The 25,177-nt window shown below is 45.9% G+C and overlaps 1 protein-coding gene across 1 annotated transcript in view; it reads left to right on the top strand.

Annotated features, from left to right (window-relative positions):
• CCBE1 (collagen and calcium binding EGF domains 1) overlaps positions 1-25,177 on the top strand; it is a 422,834-nt gene that overhangs the window by 330,184 nt on the left and 67,473 nt on the right. The window contains exons 4-5 of the mRNA XM_088476536.1: positions 4,840-4,892; positions 12,513-12,647. Coding sequence (XP_088332662.1) covers positions 4,840-4,892; positions 12,513-12,647 — 188 coding nt within the window. The remainder of the gene's footprint in view (positions 1-4,839; positions 4,893-12,512; positions 12,648-25,177) is intronic.

The raw sequence follows: 25,177 nt of genomic DNA, 5'->3' as shown, positions 1-25,177 counted from the left end.
TGATGAACAACTCCCAGCAGCAGCAACAGCACTAGGAGGAAGTGGTTCTTGATCTTTCCCTATTTTATTTTTATCGGAGAAAGTTTGGTCCTCCATTTATGTTATAGTGATATATATGTGCGGCTAAGGCGCACACAAACACAGAAAATATTTTTTTATTTTTGTTGGAGACTAGTGCACTTTGTGGGTTACACCACCCTTTAAGAAATGAGCCAGCCGGCCCTTTACTTATTGGACACAGGCGCACGCTTGGCGCTGCTCCTTTGTTGATGCACGTGCAGCCACAGTGCACACAATTCACAAACACAGAAAATATTTTTTTATTTGGTTTGGAGTGCACTTTGGGGGTTACAGCACCCTTTAATGGTCAAGCCAGCCGGCCCTTTACTTATGACACAGGCGCACGCTTGGCGCTACTTTGTTGATGCACATGCGGCTACTGCGCACACAATTCACAAACACAAAAATATATATTTTTTAATTTTTTTGGAGTGCAATTTGGGGGTTACAGCACCCTTTAATGGACAAGCCAGCCGGCCCTTTACTTATGGGACACAGGCGCACGCTTGGCGCTGCTCCTTTGTTGATGCACGTGCAGCCACAGTGCACACAATTCACAAACAGAAAATATTTTTTATTTGCTTTGGAGTGCACTTTGGGGGTTACAGCACCCTTTAACGGTCAAGCCAGCCGGCCCTTTACTTATGACACAGGCGCACACTTGGCGCTACTTTGTTGATGCACGTGCGGCTACTGCACACACAATTCACAAACACAGAAAAAATATTTATTTTTTTTGCACTTGGGGGGAGCACCCCTGATGTACACAGCACCCCCTGGACAACACTACAGCACCCCTTTAGGATTGGGACACTGCACAGGACTTTGGAGTGGACACAGTCCCTATGGACAACTGACTGCACAACACAGTCCAGCCAGCCCCTATGGACTTTGGAGGATTGGACACAGCCCCTATGGACAACAGCAGCACAGCACAACACAGCCAGCCCCTATGGACTTTGGAGGAGTGGACACAGCCCCTATGGACAACAGCAGCACAGCGCAGCACAACACTACACTGCACTACATTACACTACACAGCCCAGCCAGCCCTAACTCCCACTCTCCCTCTTCACTGTCCACAGCCGAGTGATAAAATGGCGCCGACGCGGGCACCTTATATAGAATCCAAAACCCGCGAGACCCGGAAGGTGGGATGATGACGTTTTGCCTCGATTTCAGATCCGAGTCAGGCGGGAAAAGTCGAGCCTGACTCGGATCGGCCTCGGATCGGGGGGGTTCGGATTTCAGAAATCCGAACCCGCTCACCCCTAGTCCTGAGTATGGTAACAATGTTGTTTTGTAACAACTATAGTCTGGTTGGATTGTTCCAGAGGGAAATTAGGGAAAATGCTTGTTTGATACCCAGTAAAGGGATGATTCCTTCTTGGCTATTTGAGTGATTGGGACAGCAGTCCTTTAATGTCATGTCCACAGAACTTAACAAACTTATGAACCTTGCTTAACATTTCTTGGAGTCCATCAATTTTATACAGCCTCGGCCCTGTGGAATCCATGTGTAAATCTTTTTTATTGGTGCTCTTGCAGGGAGGAAAAGAAAATGTGAATGTGCCATCTAGATAACCAACAACAAACTTGTTGAGTAAGTCCCTAAAAATATATTTTATTCGTTTTTAATGTCACAAATCTGCAAATCGTCACCCAATCTTCTCATTGTCCATTATTCCTTCAGAAAGACAATCTTTCATTCACCACCAGACTATTTGTGGACAAGATTATATGCACCCCATAAATATAATTTACTCAACATTTTGGCTTAGTGAATCCTATCCAGCTCTTCACAGAATAGTGGGATTGGAAACCAATTCTTGATTCTTCTGTTATTCAAGTGTAATGAACCATTCTTTTCCATCACAAAACTTGACACCCCCGCTGGGGATATAGAGGCATCATTAAAGACTTTGTTTTCTTCCAAGAACTTCTTGAGAACCTTTAAACTCTCTATCATCCGATCACCCTGCACACTCATTCACAATCAACCATAGACTTATGTTAAAATAAAACGCAGACACAAAAGCTTGCCGTGAAAGACGGTCAACTTTTTATTATATATAAACCATAATCTACTTGATTAACTATTTATTAATTTTATAAATCTTAATACTAATCATAATGGTGGCGGGGATGCGAACGGCATGTCAAACATAAAATATGCAATCATGATATAGAAAATAAAAAACTCGGGCCTGAACAGCCCGACAGAAAATTCTCAACTCCATGGGACCAACTGCCCCCCACCGCTACAACTCTCAAGGTCATAATCCTAATACCTGACCCTGCGGGACTACAACATGGGAAGCTACCCATGCAGCCGAGGAGTGCAGGACCCACTTGGACCAGTGGCGTCCCCAATCTCCCCAGCTCACCCTCAGCCTCCCCAGCTGCATGGGTAACTCCCCAGGACACCTAAAAATGCTAACCCCCAACATAAAACATTCGCAACCAGGCCACCCCCAATCAAGCTGACACCAAACAACACCACCTAAGGGAGGGCGAGTGGGTCAAACTTCCAGAAAGAAAGAGATCTTCTCTAGGCCAACTTAACCATAAATCCCCACTGCACCTCTCCTAAAGCCAGATACTAACCACCCATTGGCTCCAAACAACAATACCTCCCCTAACTACTTAACCCCTAATGCTCCTGAATGTACATGGTGACGGATTAGAGGTTTATGTTACTACTGACATATTAAATGTCCCCCGTGCTCTTTATTTGGATTAAGTCTATGTTGGGCGAATGTGGAAACCTATTTGCAATCAAAGCCGGCAGTTGAGATGGGCAGAACGGCAATAGTCACAGGCAAGATGGGTAGGCACACAAGATGAGTAGATGAAGGATCTACTGTAGCCATACAAACATGATACTCAAGCAAAACTTATATCAGGAAGTGACTTTTTATAGGCCCAAACAGAAGGGGACCAGAGGAACTGATGGGTATTGTGAAGTATAGCTGATCCCCGTGGTTAAAGAGAAATTCTGGCATATGGTGGGTAGAGGTGCAAATGTCAGATCCTAACAATAGTATTTACTTAGTTACATCCAACATAAGGCAGAACCTGGTTTATTTGCATTGTCTACCCATAATTCCTTGATACAGGTTTAATCCTCTAATGTCTGCCTCTACTGTATGTGAAGATATCCGCTCTAGACTGGCCTGGAGCACCAATAAACATTATGAAATTCTGATCTAGGCATGTAGGATATCTATTTTACTAAGCATTAAAAATAAATGTGTGAAGGATTTGTTACAGGCTCCAGAGAGGCCAAAGGAGGAATCTTTGATCATCTGGAATAAAAGCTTCAAGAGTCGTAAAAATAACCAAAAGCTGTTTTTCTTTAATGTGGCTCGGTCACATTGCGCCTTAAACATGCTGTCTCCTACACACGTGTTTAGTTTCTCCTAATAGTGAAAGTAGACGTATCATACCTTAGCCCGGCATCCTTTATGGCGACGTGCTTTGCGTTTGACCTGGTCACAGGACTCACCGTCATCTGTTCCTCCCCACAGTTATATGTCTTATTTCCAGATCTAGTGTCTCATTATCTTTATATAACTGCAAAAAAACAAAGAAAATATCCCAGTAAACTCAACTACTAAATTCGAAAACAAACTACACAAAAGTGCTGTGATTGACATGAATATTTGTACTTTGTATAGCTGTATAAATCAGAATATACATCACATCAAATGGCTTTTGATTATATAATGGGCAAAGGAAAACCTAATGCAATTGGTGTACAGCAAGGGTGGGGAACCTTTTTTCTGCCGAGGGCCATTTTGATATATATAACATTATTTGCGGGCCTGGTTCAGGCCATGCCCCCTCGACCTTGACATCACAAGGGGGCGGAGCCACAATCGCCGGTGATTACAACAATGCCTGGAGCGTCCTGAGGATGCTCCGGGGAGCTGTAAGGGCAGCAGTGTGACCGTATGAAACGTCCTAAAGATGCTCCAGGTGGCACTGCTGCATAGATTCTGGCTGCAGGGTGCCATTCTACACACCCTGCTAGCCAAATGAGGCTAGCAGAAAAAAGCTCAGAGGGCCAGACCAAATGATTCCGAGGGCCTTATAAGGCCCCCGGGCAGGAGGTTCCCCATCCCTGGTGTACAGAATAGTGTTTAACGACAAAATAAAGCCACCATTGCAAATTATTATATACAGTACCTAGATAAGGAATTTTGCTGTGCTAGGAGGGTGGTGCTTCTCTATCTAAACTAGAGAGTTTGAGTGACAGCTAGGCAGCATTGCTTTGCACATTGTGGATTGGTGGGTTTATACACAGGGGCGGGACCAACTGCCGATTGTATTAGCACCTGACACTATCCCAAAAATGTGGGAAGACATTTGAGATGTAAAAATTTTTTCAGGCTTCTTTCCGTAAATGTAATTCTTACCATCGTCTGTTCTTATTACCTGGGCTTTCCACGTTCAGAAGTGTATTTAAAATGCAAAATAATTAAGTGATATTCAGTTTCCGTAAATGGAGCCCTGATGGGGTTTGTAGTAATCTGAGTTCTGCTGAGACAGTCACTCCATTGGATAATGTCATTATATCCACCAGCTCGGGATCCTAGTTTCCCAGGAATACAGTTTGGTATGGGGGCTTTGTGGCCAGCCCGGGTCACGTAGGGTCCAGTTATTGTTTTCACTTGAATGCTCAGTTTGTCTAGGCTGAATTGACTGTGATAATGAGACAATGTAAAATACTGGTATTTGTAATATATAATTAATGTAGCTTCTTATGTCTTACAGGAAAAAATGCTGCAAAGGATATAAATTCGTCCTTGGACAATGCATTCCAGAAGGTGCGTCATGTACTGCTTTACTTTATACAATGTGTCCCATTTTGTCTTCATTCATCAATATTATGTGAAGTACTGTATATTAATAATAAATACTTTTATCTTATCGAGTTTCAGAAAAGAGGGATTACCATATTTATATTTAGGGGCTGATTCAGAGTCAGGGGCAAAGCAAAAATAAAGATCAAATATATATTTATTTATTTTTTTGCATGCAGGGTAAATACCAGCTGCTGTTGCATGTAGCCCACAAATACTGGGCAGCTTTATTCTTACACTGCAATTTAGAGTTTGTCTAGGAAATGCCCCCTCCCAACTCTAAGGGTAAATTTACTAAAGTGACAGTTTTTAAAAGTGGAGATGTTGCCCATAGCAACCAATCAGATTCTACTTAACATTTAACTAGCACCTTCTACAAGATAATAGCTCGAATCTGATTGGTTGCTATGGGCAACATCTCCACTTCTAAAAACTCTCACTTTAGTAAATTTACCCCTAAATCTCTGCACATGTTACATCTGCCCCACCTGCAGTGCAGCATGGATTTGCCATACAGTATGCTTTTTTCTTTTAATTGCTTCACTCCCCAACTCAGAATGAGCCCCATATTGTGGTAAATTATACCGCTAGCTGTTTCTATGATCATATTAGTCAACATTTAATGTGAATGTGTTATACTTGTATCAAATCTTACAAATTTTCGCCCAGGTCACAGATTTTGTTTTGGTACATCAGCTTTGGGACAGCTAATATGCTAAAGCCTACGAGAGGCATATGAAGGAAAGAGACGCCTCCAGCCGGCATCGCAGATCGAAGTGCCACGTCGACCCTCTTAGTAAGCTGAAGTTTACTCAGACTGGCCACCACCACCCCGCTTGCGAGGCTAGGAAATCTGCGTATTCCAACACAGACCCTGACCTCAGCACTCCCAGGAAACGAGGGCAACACGTCCCCGTTTTCCGGGTACGAAGGCAGGGGGCACTGCGTGCGATCACACAGGACTCATTCTGCAAATAGACAGAACAGGTCCTGCTCCACCATTGGAAATGTACATAAACCATCAGGTTTGCGTACATTTCTGAATCAGGCCCATTCTGTACAGTAGATCGGTTTTATGTGCTGTGTGCATGAACCAGGGGCACAACCATTCTCAAACCGATTCAAAATCTAAAGTTTGCCAGATTTTCTTGACTTTTCGAGCTGATTTGAGTACAATTGAGCAGGTACACATACCTTTGAATGACAAACGGTGAAGAGGAGTCCCAAATTTGACCTTTTTTTCCAGGTGATTGTCACAAATTTCTGAATTATTTTTCTTCAATTTCTGGAGTTCTTAATTGTTAACAGCAAAAGCAGGCCCTACATTTTAAACCGCAAATTTGAACAAGTGTCTAATGTTACCGTTAACAAGTTTGTTGTTCTCGAACCAGAGAAATCTGATACCATTTCGATATTTCCAACCATCTCTCGTCCAAGCCCATGGTTTAGGAACCTTGACTTAAGGTTTAGCACTGTAATTGCAGTGTAAGCTGTTTATTGGACAGGAATAGCTGTATGTTCATTGTCTTCCCTTTTGTAGTTTGTTGTTTAGTGGATGTCTGTGTCATCTCCTGATTAAACCATTAAAAACTTTATAGGAGAGAGAACAGGACGCATGAGAATAGTGACAATTACACAGAGCCTCCTGAAATCAATAATTATAATTATAATGACACAGTGGTACTGCGGTTAGTAATGTTGCCTCCCAAACCTGAGGCAATGAGTTCAATTGTGAACAGGATTCTACCTGTGTGGAGTTTGTATGTTCCCCACATGGCTGTGTCGGCATTCTTCATGTACTGGTGTCCTCCTACCTTGCAAAAACCCAAATCACACTAAACTGACTACTGCAAAATATGGCATATATACAAATAATAATTAATATTATTATTCTACAAAAACTAATAAGGATTTTTTTTTTTCATCTTAAAAAAGCAGCACTTTTAACCACCAGGTGGCGATACCGATCACTTCCACTCAAACCGTAAATTTATTGTTCAATTTTGTTTGAAGATTATATTTGGTTAATCTGGTCGCTATTCACTTATTAAAGGACACTATTTTGTAACTGAGAAAAAAGTGTTGAATGGGAGCAAATGAAAAAGTGACGCCAGCGGTTATCCTGTCTTAGTGTTTATTATACTATATTTTGGAATTGCCCTTCTAAGTGTATTCTATTACCTCTGGTATTATTATTATTATTATTATTATTCCAAATAACGATATATGCTCGTGTAAAAATTGTGTCACATGACTTAACGTTTGCTGTCTCTATTTTTTTGTACAGTAGGGCCCCATTTTTCTGGTGTAATGATAATTTGGCGGTTTTCAGTTATTATCTATGTTCATTATTTTCGGCGCATTGGTCTGTTTTTTTCTGCTTTTCTTTTTGGCCTGACATGCTCAACGAAAGGACATTAGAGAAGGACGCCATTTACCGTATATATATATATTATATTATTACATTGACATCTAAGTGTAGTTGCGGTAAAAAGAGGAGTTTTACACTTCTTACTTTAAATTATAACTTTATTACCAGTTATTTATGTAGCGCACATATATTCCGCAGCGCTGTACAGATAATAGTTGGCCATTCACATCAATCCGTGCCTCAGTGGATCTCACAATCTATGGGCCTGATTCAGACCCACTCGCGAGCGGCTGTACGCTCGCAAGTGGGTCGATGGTCTGCACTGAGCATGCGCACGACGGAGGGAGCTCCGTCGTGCGCATGCGCCAGACACGACGAGCGAAGGACTTTCCTTCGCTCGTTGTGTCCGATCAAAGGGGGCGTGCTGTCAATGTTGATTGACAGCACGCCCCCTTTGGTGGGCGTGCCGGGGGCGTGCCTCCCTGACGAGGGCGTTCCCACGGGAACGCCTCCCGTCAGAAGCCGGCCCACTGACATCACTAGTGATGTCAGTGGGAGTGATTTTGGCTCTGATAGAGCCAAAATCACTCCGGAGCTTGCGGTTGAAAACCTCAACCGCAGGCTCCGGCTCGCAATTTCGATGGTCGCGATGGTCACGACCATCGCGGCCATCAAAATGCACGCTCGTATAGCCTGTGGGTGGTGACCCACAGCTATACGAGCGTCCAGGAGGACGCTCCATGAAAAAGGAGCCCGGCCCTCATGCAGAGCCGGAGCCTGCGGTTGAGGTTTTCAACCGCAAGCTCCGGAGTGATTTTGGCTCTATCAATCAACATTGACAGCACGCCCCCTTTGATCGGACACAACGAGCGAAGGAAAGTCCTTCGCTCGTCGTGTCTGGCGCATGCGCACGACGGAGCTCCCTCCGTCGTGCGCATGCTCAGTGCAGACCATCGACCCACTTGCGAGCGTACAGCCGCTCGCGAGTGGGTCTGAATCAGGCCCTATGTTCCCTATCACATGCAGACACACACTAGGGTTCTTTTTTGTTGAGAGCCAATTAGCCTACCTGTATATTTTTGGAGTGTGGGAGGAAACCAGGGAAACCCACGCAAGCACAGGGAGAACATACAAACTCTGTCTGTGCTGCCCAAGTGGCAAGTTATCTCAGTTTCCGACAGACAAAGGCAATATTCCAGTTCTCAGCGATTTTCGGTTTTCAGCGTGGGTCCAGAACCTAACCCACGGCATGCGCAAGGCCCTACTGCATATGAAATACTTGGAGATCTAAATTTCATGTTTCATTTTAAATTGCCTAAAAACAGTGACCAGGTCCAGTGCCTGCTCTAAGCTATATTGGGGAGAAGTACTGAGCCTTGGAAAGTGTTTGAGTGGAGAGCGATAAAGTATAAACCAATCAGCTCCTAACTGTCATTTTTCAAACTCAGGGGTCTATGTACTAAGTGTTGGAAAGGGATAAAGTGGACAGAGATAAAGCACCAACCAATCAGCTCCTAACTGTCATTTTTCAAACAGCCTGTAAAGTGACAGTTAGGAGCTGATCGGTTGGTACTTTATCTCCGATCACTTTATCTCTCTCCAAGGCTTAGTACATAAACCCCACATTCTGGACATTTAAGATCAAAAAGCCTAAAGAATGATCACCTTTACCTTGATTTGCTGCATTGAGAAACCGCTGTTCAGTGCAACCTTGCAAAATATACTGTCTCGAGCAAGCTTCACTGTTTAACTGTATCGATTCCAGATCGTCCTCTGCTTTGAGGCACCGTTATACCACGACGTTTAACTGGTGGACTGGATTGTAAAACTTCTTCTGATTAGACACCATATGGGGGAATGTGAAAAATGTGCAATTAAATTGTAGTCTGCCAATCCATCAGCCAAATCACTCCCAAATGTAGTGCAATTATATAGTACATTTCCCCATCTACGTAACTCCTGGCTAAAGCTTTTTCTGATTAAGCTCCGTGGTAGCCTCAAACTTTAATGCCCATCTGGCAGCTCCAGATCTCACCCCCCCCTCTCCCGGCCTCAGGCTAAAGGCTCCACACTCGTAAGTGGTCTCCACAGTCGCCACGGGCTTAACAAGGAGCAGAGGGTGTTAAAACTGTTCTCCATGTATCATATACAGTGGATTACTGGATCTTTAGCATCACAACCCCAGTTGAGTCATAACTAACATATTAAAACTCATTGCCAGCTTACATTAAACACCCCGAAGTGTCGAGCACTAGATCATTTGAAACATAGCTGTTAAAAGTGGTTCACTTGGCATCTGACGAAACTGCTAAGAGTCAAAATGTGTGTCTTTGCTTTACTCCCTGTGATGACAGCTGCCTTACCGCACACTCTCCGTCCCGGACCCTGCAGGCTGCCATGTTTCGTAGCCCCGGAGCAGGTTGCTGAGCTTCGCAGAGCTGGGAAAATAAATTGAAAACGTATTGTTTGATTTTCTTAGATTCCTTATATAATACTGAAAATATTTCTCCAGCGATTATAAAACAACTATTCCAACCAGCAACAACAACAACAAAAAATGAGTTTATTTCACATGGAAAACTGCTGTTAATATCTGGAGGCCCAGTAGGTGGTTTGGAGAATAATATACTGACATAAAAAACAAAGAAAGAAAGAAAATAAATTGCCTGTGACGCACAAGAGAACTCGGCTGACCTTGGTGTGGTATGGTAATACACAGTTCTCTCTTTTTATGACACCCGCTTAAAATACAGGCCAATACTGTCATTGTGTCCAGGGTAGTGTTATAAAAGCGGGTGGCATGTAATTGAAAGAATACATTTTAGTGTCTCGTCATGCAGACTGTATATGAGAGGTAAATTTTATCACCAACTTAAATCAATATTAAGCACAATCTTGCACAAAGAACAATCGTTTAAATTGTCCTAACAAGATGCAATATTGTATTGGTCAATCTGACTAATTTCAAAAAAAAATTTCTGTGGGTGATCTCAACATATCCATCCGATTGAAACAGATAGGACATGGCATGATGGAATTACCCGGTCCAGTGATATTCATCGCCAGACCTTCTGTGTTGTCATTAGTTGACATTTTAGACAATATCCAGAATGTCCATCCCTGCAATTTGTAGCATGTCCCTAGGAAATAGCCTCTATATCATACCCAATGACCACAATATCATGCCCAGCAATGCCCACAATATCACACCCAATAATGACCACAATATCGCTCCCAATAATGACCACAATATCACACCCAATAATGACAACAATATCACGCCCAACAATGACCACTATATCACACCCAATAATGACCACAATATCATGCCCAACAATGACCACAATATCACATCCAATAATGACCACAATAATGACCACAATATCACACCCAAGAATGACCACAATATCACGCCCAACAATGACCACAATATTGCACCCAATAATGACCACAATATCACACCCAACAATGACCACAATATCACACCCAACAATGACCACAATATCGCACCCAATAATGACTATAATATCACACCCATTAATGACCACAATATCACACCCAATAATGACCACAATATCACACCCAATAATGACCACAATATCGCACCCAATAATGACCACAATATCCCACCCAATAATGACCACAATATCACACCCAACAATGACCACAATATCGCACCCAATAATGACTACAATATCACACCCAATAATGACCACAATATCACACCCAATAATGACAACAATATTGCACCCAATAATGACTACAATATCACACCCAATAATGACAACAATATCGCACCCAATAATGACTACAATATCACACCCAATAATGACCACAATATCACACCCAACAATGACCACAATTTTGCACCCAATAATGACCACAATATCACACCCAATAATGACCACCATATCATACTCGGTAATGACCACCATATTATACCCGATAATGACCACATCATACCCAGTAACGACCACCATATAATGACCACTAATAATGACCACCATATCATACTTGGTAATGACCACCATATCATACTCAGTAATGACCATCATATCATACCCAATAATGACCGCCATATCATACCCAATAATGACCACATCATACCGAGTAATGACCACCATATCCTACCCAATAGTGACCACCATATCATATCCAATAATGAAAAACAGTCATCCCCATTAATGATCATAATATTTACCCAGTAATGACTGCCATACCATACCCAATAATGACCAACATATCATCCCAGATAATAACCACCATATCTTACCGAGTTATGACCACGATATCTTACCTAGTAATGATCACCATATCATCCACAGCAATAACCACCATATCCTAAGCAGTAATAAGCAGCATATTATACCCAGTAACAACCACCATATCATACCAAGTAATGACCACCATATTATACCAAGTAACAACCAACATCTCATACCAAATAATAATCACCCAATAATGACCACCATATCATCCTCATTAATGACTATCAAATCTCCCCAGTATTGATGATCATATCTTCCCAGTATTGACCAACATATTCCCATTAATGACCAACATATCATTCCCATTAATGACTATCTTATCTTATCAGTATTGACCATCACATCATCCCTACTCATGACCATCATATCTTCCCAGTATTGACCATCATATCATCCCTACTCATGACCATTATATCATTCCAGTATTGACCACCATATCGTCAACAAAAATAATGTCCACTATATCATCCCCATTCATGACCACCATATCCTCCCCAGTAATAGCCACCATATCATATCCAATAATTACACTTTAATGTACCCCAAGATACTCATAAGCACTTTTATTTGCTGAAATACATTTGTTGGCTATAATTGTCCATTTGAGACCATATAAAACTGCATCCAATACTTTGCTTATGGACACTATCAGCCTCCTACACTGCCCTGCTATCTAATTTGCTGCTTTATCAGGGTTCAGGATCATATTCCCCACTATTTCATGTACCTCTCATATGTGGGTCACACACTGCAGAGTTACTGTGCGATATCGCCATAATGCCACCTCTATTTGAATTTTACTGTAATCGGGAGCACACCTCATGAAAATGAGCGATAATGCAAAACAGCACTCCACACTACGGAGCTCGAGGCTCATTGAATCTGCACCATTCTGTAGTATGTTATATTCCCATGTTTTCATGTGTGTGTTTTCTCTCCTTGCAGATTACGATGTGTGCGCAGAGGCACCATGTGAGCAGCAGTGTACGGATAACTTTGGCCGGGTTCTGTGTACGTGCTACCTGGGGTACCAGTATGATCGGGAAAGACATCGGAATAGAGAGAAGCCGTACTGCTTAGGTAAAGTATTCTACTGACACGTAGAGTGCTGTGTGCTCGGGTCTGAGCTATGGGGGTATATTTACTAAAGGTTTTTACAAGTGGAGATGCTGCCCACAGCAGCCAATCACATTCTACTTACCATTTATCCAACACCTTCTAGAAGATATTGGCTAGAATCTGATTGGTTGCTATGGGCAACAACTCCACTTCTAAAAACTGGCAAGTTAGTATATATACCCCATAATGTTCAGTCAACAGAATCACTGATGATGGCAGATGCCGTAAAACGGTATAGCATACCTATTTATATGTAAAGTACACATTAAGGAAGGCTTAGGGGTACCAGCTGTTTGCATTTTCGGTAGATTCCTTGCGAGATTGCATTTTGCTGCTTTATTAAAGCCCAAACCACCAGAAAACTGCAGAGAGAATACAGACTTTAGAATGAAAAAGAACGTGGGTGTATCTATAACGGGTGCAGAGCGTGCAGCGTACACGGGTCCCTGTGTCCAGGGGGGCCCACACACCACACCCTGCGCCCATTCACAGTACTGACCTCTTTCATAGCACCGCAGATATCATTGTTTCTGGAGATCCGCATATGTGCACTACTAAAATCACCAGGAACATGGTGATTGCACTATTTTCACAGAAATAAGCACAGTGCCAGTCTAATAGGGACATTCACCGTTGAGAGGGGAGGAGGGGGGGCACACAGAGCTGGCACATGCTCCACTTCCTAGTGTTCCCACTAGGGAACGACAGGGCGCTGGGAGGGGACGAGTCCCGAAAAGGAGCATGGTCGGTCGGAGGAGCGTGTCCTTGGGAAACGTCTCCAATTTGTCACGCTTGGGGGCGTGCCCTGCACTTACTGAGGTGCTGTGCTTTCCCCAAGCTCTCCCCTTACGGTGTATAGATTCACCTGGCGGTGATCGGTCACTGCAACTTTTCCCACCTGCAAGCCACGGGTGGGAAGTGTATGGACATCTATCTTGTTGGGATTAGAAATGGGTTTTGGCTCTGTTGTAAATGGTTTGGAGATGTCTCTAAGCAGACTATGGTTTACAGGTATAATTGGGTAATTGGTGACAGAGCCAGGAGGAATATGAGTCTGACTCCAATACTGCAGACAGCTGGACCCCCTGGAGGTGTGACATCATTTGGACTGTCCCAGCCAGGAGCTCATTCAATAAATACTGTTACATTAATATATATGTAGCATTTTAGGTTACATTAACATTGCACTGGATATGTACTATAAAACAAGTCATTCGATGTCTCAAAGACTTCAGCAATGTCATTTACTTTCCAGCAGTGACTTCGATCATCAACGCTCCCAATTAAAATGAAATTGTTAAGATAAAACAAAAACAAGTGTTCTCCACCCCCTGCATTCCTCACATAGACAAACGATGCACTAATCTCCTGATGCTGCAATATTTCGGGCAACAGAAAATAAAATCTTTGCTTTTAAATAGTAAATGAAAAGCAGCTGCATAATTCTTTGCAATGGAATGCCCAATTTGGAGGAACATGTGTTAATGAGATTTACCAAGCGTGATATACAGTATTCTCCTTCATGCAGATATTATAGGGGTCTATTTACTAAGCAGTGTTAGGAGACAGAGTGAAAAGTGATAAGAAAGTGATAAGGTGCCAGCCAATCAGCTCCCAACTGTCATTTTTCAAACACAGCCTCCCACAGACAGTTGGGAGCTGATTGGCTGGCACCTTATCACTTTCTTATCACTTTTCACTCTGTCTCCTAACACTGCTTAGTAAATAGACGCCATAAGATTGTAAGGGGCTAATTTATTATATTTCAGGTATGTAACCAGAAAAATACAGGATATCTTTGCATTAAGGGGACATTTATTAATGGACATTTTATGCGGATTGTCGCGTTATTTAATATTGGGGTTTTTTATCATAAGGGTACCTATCAGATACTCAGATCTGGGCAACAATAGTGGTGGTCCACTTACTATCTGAAGAGACTCCATGTGGCCGGGGTTAGGTCTAAAGTGAAGTGGTTTACAGACCCTCTGACGTCACAACCATGTGACTGGGGACAACAGAGGAGGATCAAGGCTCGGAACAGGGTGCCAAAAAGTGTCCCCTCGCGGGCTCGCTTCTACTGCCACAGGTTTATATTCCCCTCTATGCCCACTTGCATAGTAATACTGGTAGCTGACCGGCCCTGCTGTAGCGGTCACATGGTTGTGATGTCAGAGGTCCTTTCTCCAACTTGTGTCTAGCAACAACCCTATGGGTCGGGCTGGGTCTGTGCAACACAGTGATGATGTCATCATTCTCTGCCCACCACAGCGGAAACACTGGGGAGAAGAAAATGCAGGATGTGTGCTACAAGAAAATGGCGGCTGCTCTCCAGTACAATGATGACCACTTGAGTGGCTGCCTACCTAAAAACATGTGATGAATTAGGGAAAATGTGTGATTAGAGAGTTAGAGGGGGTCATTTACAATAAGATGCTAGACTTTTTTTTTTTAACTAAAACAATTGCATGTCATTTGCAAAACTTAAATACGTCTCTAAAAACAGCTTGCTATAATATTTGCTTCTTACCCCCATTATTTAGCTGTTAAATAACATGTAAGATAAAGAAACATCAGAGCTGTCTTTTTATATATACTGAACATGAATGCCCTATTACAGGCCCAGAATGAAACATAAAACATACTACATAATATGTAATATAGTGCAACCGATGCGTGATGTAGCTAGGCACAGCCACAGATGTAAACATGGGCTGATGAGTAGACGGCTCTGCAGCTTGGGTAACTTGATCATCCAGCTATGGGATGTGTAGTTATAACTTACTTGCGATGAGAAGTGTAATTTATTAAACAGGATGGACATATTTTGTAACCAAAGTGTTAGTAACAGGCAACATAATAACAGTATGTATGAAATATATGCTCGGATCCCAGCCATACTATGTAACACACACAACAGGGGAGAATTCTGCTCCTTAGGTTCAGGCAATAGGAAACATGTGCACAGCAGAGCTTGGAAATTAAAAAGTGCCGAACAGAGAGTAGACTGTCCACATATTGGGCCAAACTAAAATGCCACTTAGATGTAGATTAAAGGTGCACATCCACTTAAAGACATGAAATCGACTGCACGATTACGACATTGTAATCGTACAGTCGTTTGTCAGTTTGTGATGAGCCTGCACTGAACGAGCAGTCATTCAGTGCAGACTCATCAATCATCTGCAAACATGCTGAATCTGACAGTATCGTCAGATTGACCAGCATGTTTGGCCGATGATAGATGTCTAATCGACCAACGGGAACGCGCATCGCTGGTCGTTTTAGAAATCTTTCTTAACGATATGCAAATGATTTATGAACGATTGGACGATAATTATATCGTTATTGTTCAATCGCTCAATTTAATCGTCTAGTGGATGGGCATCTTTACACAAATAATGAGCAGAGCGCGCTACCATTGGACTGAGCTCCTAAACATGAAAATTTATGTGAAAAACACAAGATACGTATTTTTCATGTGTGTACGATTTGTTATAACCCTGGATAGATTGTTTTGTATACTTTCCAGGCTCATCTATATACTGGGATGTAGTTATGGGTCTCAAACCCAGACAGAGTAATATTGGCAAGGGATTTAACGTAGGCATCAAAATACCGACACGTATGTTAATCCCGACGCCGGAACGCCGAACCGATCGTTCTCTCTGCCGGGTAAGTATACACTTAGGACCTGATTCAGACCCGGTCGCAAGCGCTGAGCGCTCGCAACCGGGTCGATGGTGGCCCAGAGCGCATGCGCACGATGGAGCGACGGGCAATACGTTGCTCCAGGTCTCGTACCAAAGGGGACGTGCTGTCGATGTTGAGTGACAGCATGCCCCCTTTGGTGGGCGGGCTGGGGGAGTGGCTGCCCAGACGGAGGCGTTCCCTCCGTTTGGGGCCGGCTCCACTGACATCACAAGTGATGTCAGTGGGAGAGATTTCGGCTCTGTTAGAGCCGAAATCTCTCTGGGGCTTGCGGCAACAAGACCGGCCCTGATTCAGGGCGAGCGCTCTGAATCAGGGCATTAGCCTGAAGATGGGGGGGTTAGGTTTAGGGACCCCCGGGGGGACTTAGGGTTAGGCACCCCCCGGGGAAGGTTAGGGTTAGTCTAGGAAAAGGGGGGGTTAGGGTTAGGCACAAGGGGGGGAGGTTAGGGTTAGGCACCCCCCCAGGAGGGTTAGATTTAGGGTGCGGCGGGGTTAGGTTTAGGCACCCATGGGGAGGTTAGGGTTAGGCACCCCTAAGGGAGGGTTAGGGATAGAGGGGGGAGAGGGGAGGGTTTTGGTGCTTACCACGAGTTGTCAGGATATTGACCCGTCGGGCGGACGCTGTCGGTATTTGATCTGCTGGCTAAACAGCTGCCGTCATTACATACGGATTCCTTATATACTATATGGAAAGCTTCTGTACACTGCCAGAAAAAACGTAATTTAATCAGCATCCCAACAGTCAGAATCCCCCCAGATTAAGGGTCAGGGGGAGACTTAGGGGTCACTTTACTAAGCCATGCTACGGACTGTGTTTGAAAAATGACAGTTAGGAGCTGGTTGGCTGGTACTTTATCTCCATCCACTTTATCTTCATCCAAAGCTTAGTAAGTAGACCCCTTAGGGTTAGGGGGAGGGTTAGGCACTAGGGGGATGCATTCCGGGGCTTGGATGCGGTGGCTAATGCCACCTCCTGATGGCATTACCCTATAGAAACCTATTGTCTACTCTCAGTAGAGTGCTGTGAGAGGATCCCTCCCAGCGGTCCCCGCAACGCGTGTCATTCTGTGCATGGGCAGAAGGATGCCAGAGGTGCTTCTGGGTCATAGACCTAGAAGTCCCTCATTCACAAGGACAGCCCTTACAGAGAGAGCTGTCCTTAGTGGTGTTCTTCATGCATTCCGGCGTTACTAATGCCGGCATGAGTGTGAAGGGTGGCGCGATGCGTCGCATCCTGAAAGCGATGTGTCATGCATCCCGTCTGAAGTAGCTACACCCTACTACCTCTCCTCTTTGTCCAATACCCTCACAAATCAGCTCTGTCTCCAGTTATCATCCCAACTTTAACTAAAACCTGTAATCTGTCTCTCTCTACTGGTACAGTATCTTTCCATCAGTATTCAAGCATGCAGTGAGTACCGTCAGTCTGGAAACAAAAAGAACCCAGAATTTTTACCCTTAACCTCGACCAAATTATCGTCCCATCTCCCTGCCCCTCCAAGCTACCTGAAAGACTTGCCTACACCCGCATCACGCACCTTCTTCACTCGCACAACTTATTGGACCCACTTCAGTCAGGCTTCTGTTCCCAACACTCCTCAGAGACAGCACTGCATAGGTAGTGAATGATCTGATTACTGATCAGTTAAATGCCGCACATCCACTAGCAGACATAGAAACAACTGCACGATTACGACATTGTAATTGTGCAGTCGTTTCACAGTCTGGTTCACGTTCAGTCGTTCAGTGTAGGCACATCAATCATCCCCTAACATGGGCAGCATGACCTTATCGTCAGGTTGACCAGCATGTTCGGGCAATGATTGATGTCGGAAACGACCAGCGATAGAGAGCGCAAATCGCTGGTCATTTCCAACATTTACATCCCCGGTGTGTGCCCGATTACTGAACGATTGCACGTTTACGATGTCGTAGTCATGCAATCACTCTATGTTATCAGGTAGTGGATACGCGGCATAAGGGCCATTACTCACTTCTTAATCTACTTGATCTCGCTGCTGCATCTGACCAATCTCTATTCATACAAATACTACGATCCAGCCCTATGCTGGTTCTTATTCTACTTACCGAATTGCTCTTTAAGGCCCCCATTTATCAAATATTAAATACCAGTAACATTTTTCATTTAGTATCACTGTGATAGAAACAAAAAATTTACTGGTATTTAAAAATACTTACCCCTCCAGTGAGGTCCTCTGCTGGGCTGCTGGCAGACTAACGCTGCCAGCGTCTGGGGCTCCGGTGTTATGCGCGGGCGTGACGTTCCGTCTGCACATGTGCATGACACAGTGCCTGGAAGGCTTTGCTGAAGCCAGAAAGGCGACGCAGGGTCTCCATTGCAGGCAATGGGGACCACATCACGCTCGTCATCTAAAAGCTGTAGAGAGCGGTGCTGCCTCATGGGTGGGACTGGGGACGGTGTTTGTAGAGAGAGGACAGCACTGCTGGCGGCTGCTGCTTGAAGTTGTGCCTGGCCGGCGGCTCATCTGTCCAGCTCCTCTTAGGTGCATACCTCCCAACATGACCCATTCCAGGAGGGACACAGGACCTCATTCAGAGCCGGTCGCACAGAGCGTGCGGTCGGTCTGAATGAGGGGAGGACGTCTTGAATTTTCAAGACGTCCTCCTTTGCGGTGGTAAGGCTGCGGGTTAACACCCACAGCCTTACGACCGCCTAAGGTGATGGTCGCGATGGTCAAGACCATCGCGATCATCGGGGCTTACGACGAGACCCTAGGGTAGGGTCTCCCTTGTCGTAAGCCCCGGAGAGCTTCTCGCTCTGTCTGAGCCGGAAGCTCTCCACTGACATCACTAGTCCATGGGAACGCCCCCGTTTGGGCTGCCACCCCCCCGGCCCGCCTTCCAAACGGGGCGAGCTGTCAATCAACTTCGACAGCTCACCCCCTTTGGATCGAGACCCGCTATGACCGGCGCTCTGCTATGACCGACAGCGCCGGCGCCCGCATGCGCATGCTCTGTGGGGGGTCATCAACCCAGTCCGAGCGCATCGTCGCTAACGACCGGGTCTGAATGACCCCCAAAGTGCTCTGCTCCTGGACTTCCCTCTTAATTTATGATTGCCGTCATCTGTGGTTAATTAACTAGTTCAACACAGGTGACAGGAATCATAAATTAACAGGGGAGTCCAGAAACAGAGCATCACGCATAATAACATGGCGACATCATTCATGCTATGCACAGTCAGATCTGTGATTTATAGCACAATGCGGTCAGTTTATAATCCACAATTAAGGGCCACGGCCCAGTTTTCTCCCCCTCTGAACATCAGGGCCCGGGACTGTTTTTACCCTTTGTAACCCCCAGTTGCCGGACCCGCCAATACGTAGCGATGGCCATGGCCTCCTGCTAAGATTAGTAAATTGTAAAAATTCCGAAAACCCTAAAATGGTCTTCTCAGGATATAAAGCCTGGAAAATTAAGTGAATAGACCACCGCAGATGAGGTGACGCTGCTGGGAAACACTTTATGGAAGATTAACCTTTATTTAAATGAACTAAAATGAGAGTGACCATTTTCAAAGCGGTTTTATATGAGGAAAAGTGGAATTAATTGCAGATGGAAAGTCACCTGGATCAGTTAGGTATGTCTAAAGGGAATCAGTATGATTTACCGCCAGCCGCAAAGCCGGTGCTTCAAATCCCGACAGCGGAAGCCCGGCAGTTAAGATCCCGAAAGGTAAGTATTTTTTGTATTCACTAAGCTAACCTCCCCCCCTAACCCTCCCTTAGGGGTGTCTACCCCTAACCTCCCCCCCAAGTGCCTAACCCCTCTCTAAGTGCCTAAACCTAACCCCTCCTTCCCCGTAGCCTAACCCTAAGTCTCCCGGGGGGGTGCCTAACCCTAATTTCCCCCCGGGGGTGCCTAACCCTAACCACCTCTTCCCCTAGCCTAACCCTAACCTCCCGGGGGGGATGCCTAACCCTAAGTCCCCCCGGGAGCCCCTAACCTAACCCTACCCCCCCCCCCCCCCCGCGGCTGTCCTCGCCTGGCACCTGGCTTACCCTCGATCAGTGAGACGGTTGTCGGTCTCCCGGCATAGGTCTAATAACATGCATCGGTATTTTGACGCCTGTCATTAGACACTTGCCGGGATTAGACAGTCGGGATGCTGGCGGTCGGCTTTTAGACCGTCGCCATCCCGACTGCATACCGTCTATAGCTAGCTACACACTGTCAGATTTTTTTGATAGGGACGAGAAACGGGGCAATTTTTCAGCAAATTGCCTGCCCCAATATCTGTGCTACACATTGTGCTATTTTCTATAGAAACTAGCGATTTGTCACCACACCACACTGATTTTGCATATGTCCGCCCACAAGGATGATGACATAGTGACAGGAGAACATAGGGAATATGGGCAGATTATGGAGAATGCGCACATACTGCTCGATAGCGGGAATTTCAGGCCGAGATTTTCGTTCTTGAACGACAGATCTGTTAATCGGAGGAGTGCGTTTGTGGATGTTTTCTTACCATTTTATCGCTGAAACAATCTTTCATACACCACACTATACAATAAATCAGGCCGATCACCCGATTATTCGCAAATCGGCCCAATAATTGTATAGTGTGCAGGTAACTCTACTGTGCATATTTGCAGCTGCTTTTGATGTCCCAAATGTACATAGCACTTTCTGTTTGTACAGGTGATTTGATCTTCAGGCCAATGCTGTCCAAAATTAGGTCAACATGCCGCCGACTTTCCTAAATGAACTCCTTCCTCCTGAGAGTTGGACACAATCTGCTTCTATATTATATTGCAGTGGTTCTCAAACTCCGGCCTCGGGACCCCAACAGTTCACGTTTTCCAGGTCACCTAGAAGGTGCATTAAGGTGCCCATACCTCTGACCGGTATTTCCGCAATCCTGCGACGCGATCGGAAATGCCGATCTGCCGTGTGGAAGCGCCGGCCGGCCAACAACGATGGTCAGCGATCCGTCGCAGGATCGCTGAAATATTACATGTGAAATGTCCCCGATTTGACGATCGCGATCATTTTTTGATAGCGATCGTCAAATTGGGAAAATCCAACATGTTGGATTTCTGCGATCCCGCGATGCCGGGTTGCAGCATCGCGGGATCGCGGCAATCCGTCGCTGATGGATGGGCCCCATTACTCACTGACACATTTTCATCCACAGGTGGAGCTAATTATTTCACTTGTGATTCTGTGAGGGGACCTGGAAAACATGCACTGTTTGGGGTCCTGAGGACTGAGGGCCTGATTCAGACCCGCTCACGAGCGCTCGCAAGCGGGTCGATGTTGGGCCAGTGCGCATGTGCACAATGGACCCGGCTCCGTCGTGCGCATGCGCGAGACCCGGATAGCGACGGGCAAGCCGTTGCTATGGGTCTCGCTACAAAGGGGGCGTGCTGTCGATGGTGAGTGACAGCATGCCCCCTTTGGTGGGCGTGGTGGGGGCGTGGCTGGCCAGACGGAGGCGTTCCCATGGGAACACCTACCGTCTGGGGCCGGACCCACTGACATCACTAGTGATGTCAGTGGGAGTGCTTTTGGCTCTGATAGAGCCAAAAGCACTCCAGTGCTTGCGGCAGACGAGACCCTACCACAAGGGTTTTGTCGCAAGCCCGATGGTAGCGATGGTCTTGACCATCGCGACCATCTTTTTGGCCGCTCCCTATAGCTGTGGGTGGTCACTCACAGCTATGCGAGCGGCCAGGAGGCCGCTCTAAAAACTAAGAAGGACGGCCCTGATTCAGAGCGAGCGAGCGAGGGCCTCATTCAGAGGCGGTCGGAGGATGCAAGCGGTCGCTCAGAAACTGGGCGGCCGCTTGCATCCTGAACGCCCGCCTCTGTTTCGGTCGTTAGGCTGTGGGTTTAAACCCACAGCTCTAACGACCACTAGGGTGATGGTCACGATGGTCATAGACCATCGCGACCATCGGGGCTTACGACGAGACCCTAGGGTAGGGTCTCACTTGTCGTAAGCCCCGGAGAGCTTCTGGTTCTGTCAGAGCCGGAAGCTCTCCACTGACATCACTAGTGATGTCAGTGGGGCCTCCCCCAAAAGGTAGGCGTTCCCATTGGAACGCCTCCGTTTGGGCTGCCACCCCACCGGCCCGCCTTCCAAACGGGGCGAGGTGTCAATCAACATCGACAGCGCGCCCCCTTTGGAAAGAGACCCGCTACGACTGGCGCTGTTGGTCGTAGCGGGTCTCACACATGCGCACGAAGGAGCCGGCTCCCTCGTGCGCATGCGCACTTGACAAACATCGAGGTGGCCGTGCGTAGAATGAAGGCCAAAGTGCTCTGCTCCTGGACTTCCCTCTTAATTTATGATTGCCGTCATCTGTGGTTAATTAACTAGTTCAACACAGGTGACAGGAATCATAAATTAACAGGGGAGTCCAGAAACAGAGCATCATGTATAATGACATGGCGACATCATTCATGCTATGCACAGTCAGACCTGTGATTTATAGCACAACACGGTCAGTTTATTATGCACAATTAAGGGCCACGGCCCGGTTTTCTCCCCCTCTGAACATCAGGGCCCGGGACTGTTTTTACCCTTTGTAACCCCCAGTTGCCGGGCCCACCAAAGCGTAGCGATGGCCATGGCCTCCTGCTAAGATTAGTAAATTGGAAAAATTCCTAAAACCCTAAAATGGTCATCTTCTCAGGATATAAAGCCTGGAAAATTAAGTGAATTGACCACCGCAGATGAGGTGACGCTGCTGGGAAACACTTTATGGAAGATTAACCTATATTTAAATGAACTAAAATGAGAGTGACCATTTCAAAACAGTTTTATATGAGGAAAAGTGGAATTAATTGCAGATGGAAACTGAAAGTCACCCGGATCAGTTAGGTATGTCTAAAGGGAATCAGTATGATTTACCGCCGGCCGCAAGGCCGGTGCTTCAAATCCCGACAGCGGAAGCCCGGCAGGTAAGATCCCGAAAGGTAAGTATTTTTTGTATTTACTAAGCTAACCTCCCCCCCTAACCCTCCCTTAGGGGTGCCTAACCCTAACCTCCCCCCCAAGTGCCTAACCCCCCTCTAAGTGCCTAAACCTAACCCCCCCTTCCCCGTAGCCTAACCCTAAGTCTCCCGGGGGGGTGCCTAACCCTAATTTCCCCCCAGGGGTGCCTAACCCTTGCCACCTCTTCCCCTAGCCTAACCCTAACCTCCCGGGGAGGGGGGTGCCTAACCCTAAGTCCCCCCGGCAGCCCCTAACCTAAAACAGCTGTCCCCGCCTGGCACCTGGCTTACCTTCGATCAGTAAGACGGTTGTCGGGCTCCCGGCATAGGTCTAATAACATGCATCGGTATTTTGACGCCTGTCATTAGACACTTGCCGGGATTAGACAGTCGGGATGCCGACGGTCGGCTTTTAGACCATCGCCATCCTGACTGCATAACGTCTATAGCTAGCTACACACTGTCAGATTTTTTTGATAGGGACGAGAAACGGGGCAATTTTTCAGCAAATTGCCTGCCCCAATATCTGTGCTACACATTGTGCTATTTTCTATAGAAGCTAGCGAGTTTTCACCACACCACACTGATTTTGCATATGTCCACCCACAAGGATGATAACATAGTGACAGGAGAACATAGGGAATATGGGCAGATTATGGAGAATGCGCACATACTGCTCGATAGCGGGAATTTCAGGCCGAGATTTTCGTTCTTGAACGACAGATCTGTTAATCGGAGGAGTGCGTTTGTGGATGTTTTCTTACCATTTTATCGCTGAAACAATCTTTCATACACCACACTATACAATAAATCAGGCCGATCACCCGATTATTCGCAAATCGGCCCAATAATTGTATAGTGTGCAGGTAACTCTACTTTGCATATTTGCAGCTGCTTTTGATGTCCCAAATGTACATAGCACTTTCTGTTTGTACAGGTGATTTGATCTTCAGGCCAATGCTGTCCAAAATTAGGTCAACATGCCGCCGACTTTCCTAAATGAACTCCTTCCTCCTGAGAGTTGGACACAATCTGCTTCTATATTATATTGCAGTGGTTCTCAAACTCCAGCCTCGGGACCCCAACAGTTCACGTTTTCCAGGTCACCTAGAAGGTGCATTAAGGTGCCCATACCTCTGACCGGTATTTCCGTGATCCTGCGACGCGATCGGAAATGCCGATCTGCCGTGTGGAAGCGCCGGCCGACCAACATCGATGGTCAGCGATCCGTCGCAGGATCGCTGAAATATTACATGTGAAATGTCCCCGATATGACGATCGCAATCATTTTTTGATCGCGATCGTCAAATTGGGAAAATCCAACATGTTGGATCTCTGCGATCCCGCGATGCCGGGTTGCAGCATCGCGGGATCGCGGCAATCCGTCGCTAATGGATGGGCCCCATTACTCACTGACACATTTTCATCCACAGGTGGAGCTAATTATTTCACTTGTGATTCTGTGAGGGGACCTGGAAAACATGCACTGTTTGGGGTCCTGAGGACTGAGGGCCTGATTCAGACCCGCTCACGAGCGCTGAGCGCTCGCTGGCGGGTCGATGTTGGGCCAGTGCACCTGTGCACAATGGACCCGGCTCCGTTGTGCGCATGCGCGAGACCCGGATAGCGACGGGCAAGCCATCGCTATGGGTCTCGCTACAAAGGGGGCGTGCTGTCGATGGTGAGTGATAGAGCCAAAAGCACTCCAGTGCTTGCGGCAGACGAGACCCTACCACAAGGGTTTTGTCGCAATCCCGATGGTAGCGATGGTCTTGACCATCGCGACC

This window comes from Taudactylus pleione, unplaced genomic scaffold (assembly GCF_031769625.1).
Source record: "Taudactylus pleione unplaced genomic scaffold, aTauple2 ptg000189l, whole genome shotgun sequence".
Lineage (NCBI taxonomy): Eukaryota > Metazoa > Chordata > Amphibia > Anura > Myobatrachidae > Taudactylus > Taudactylus pleione.
The sequence above is the reverse complement of the archived record's forward strand: the minus strand, read 5'-3'. Positions and strand labels throughout refer to the sequence as shown.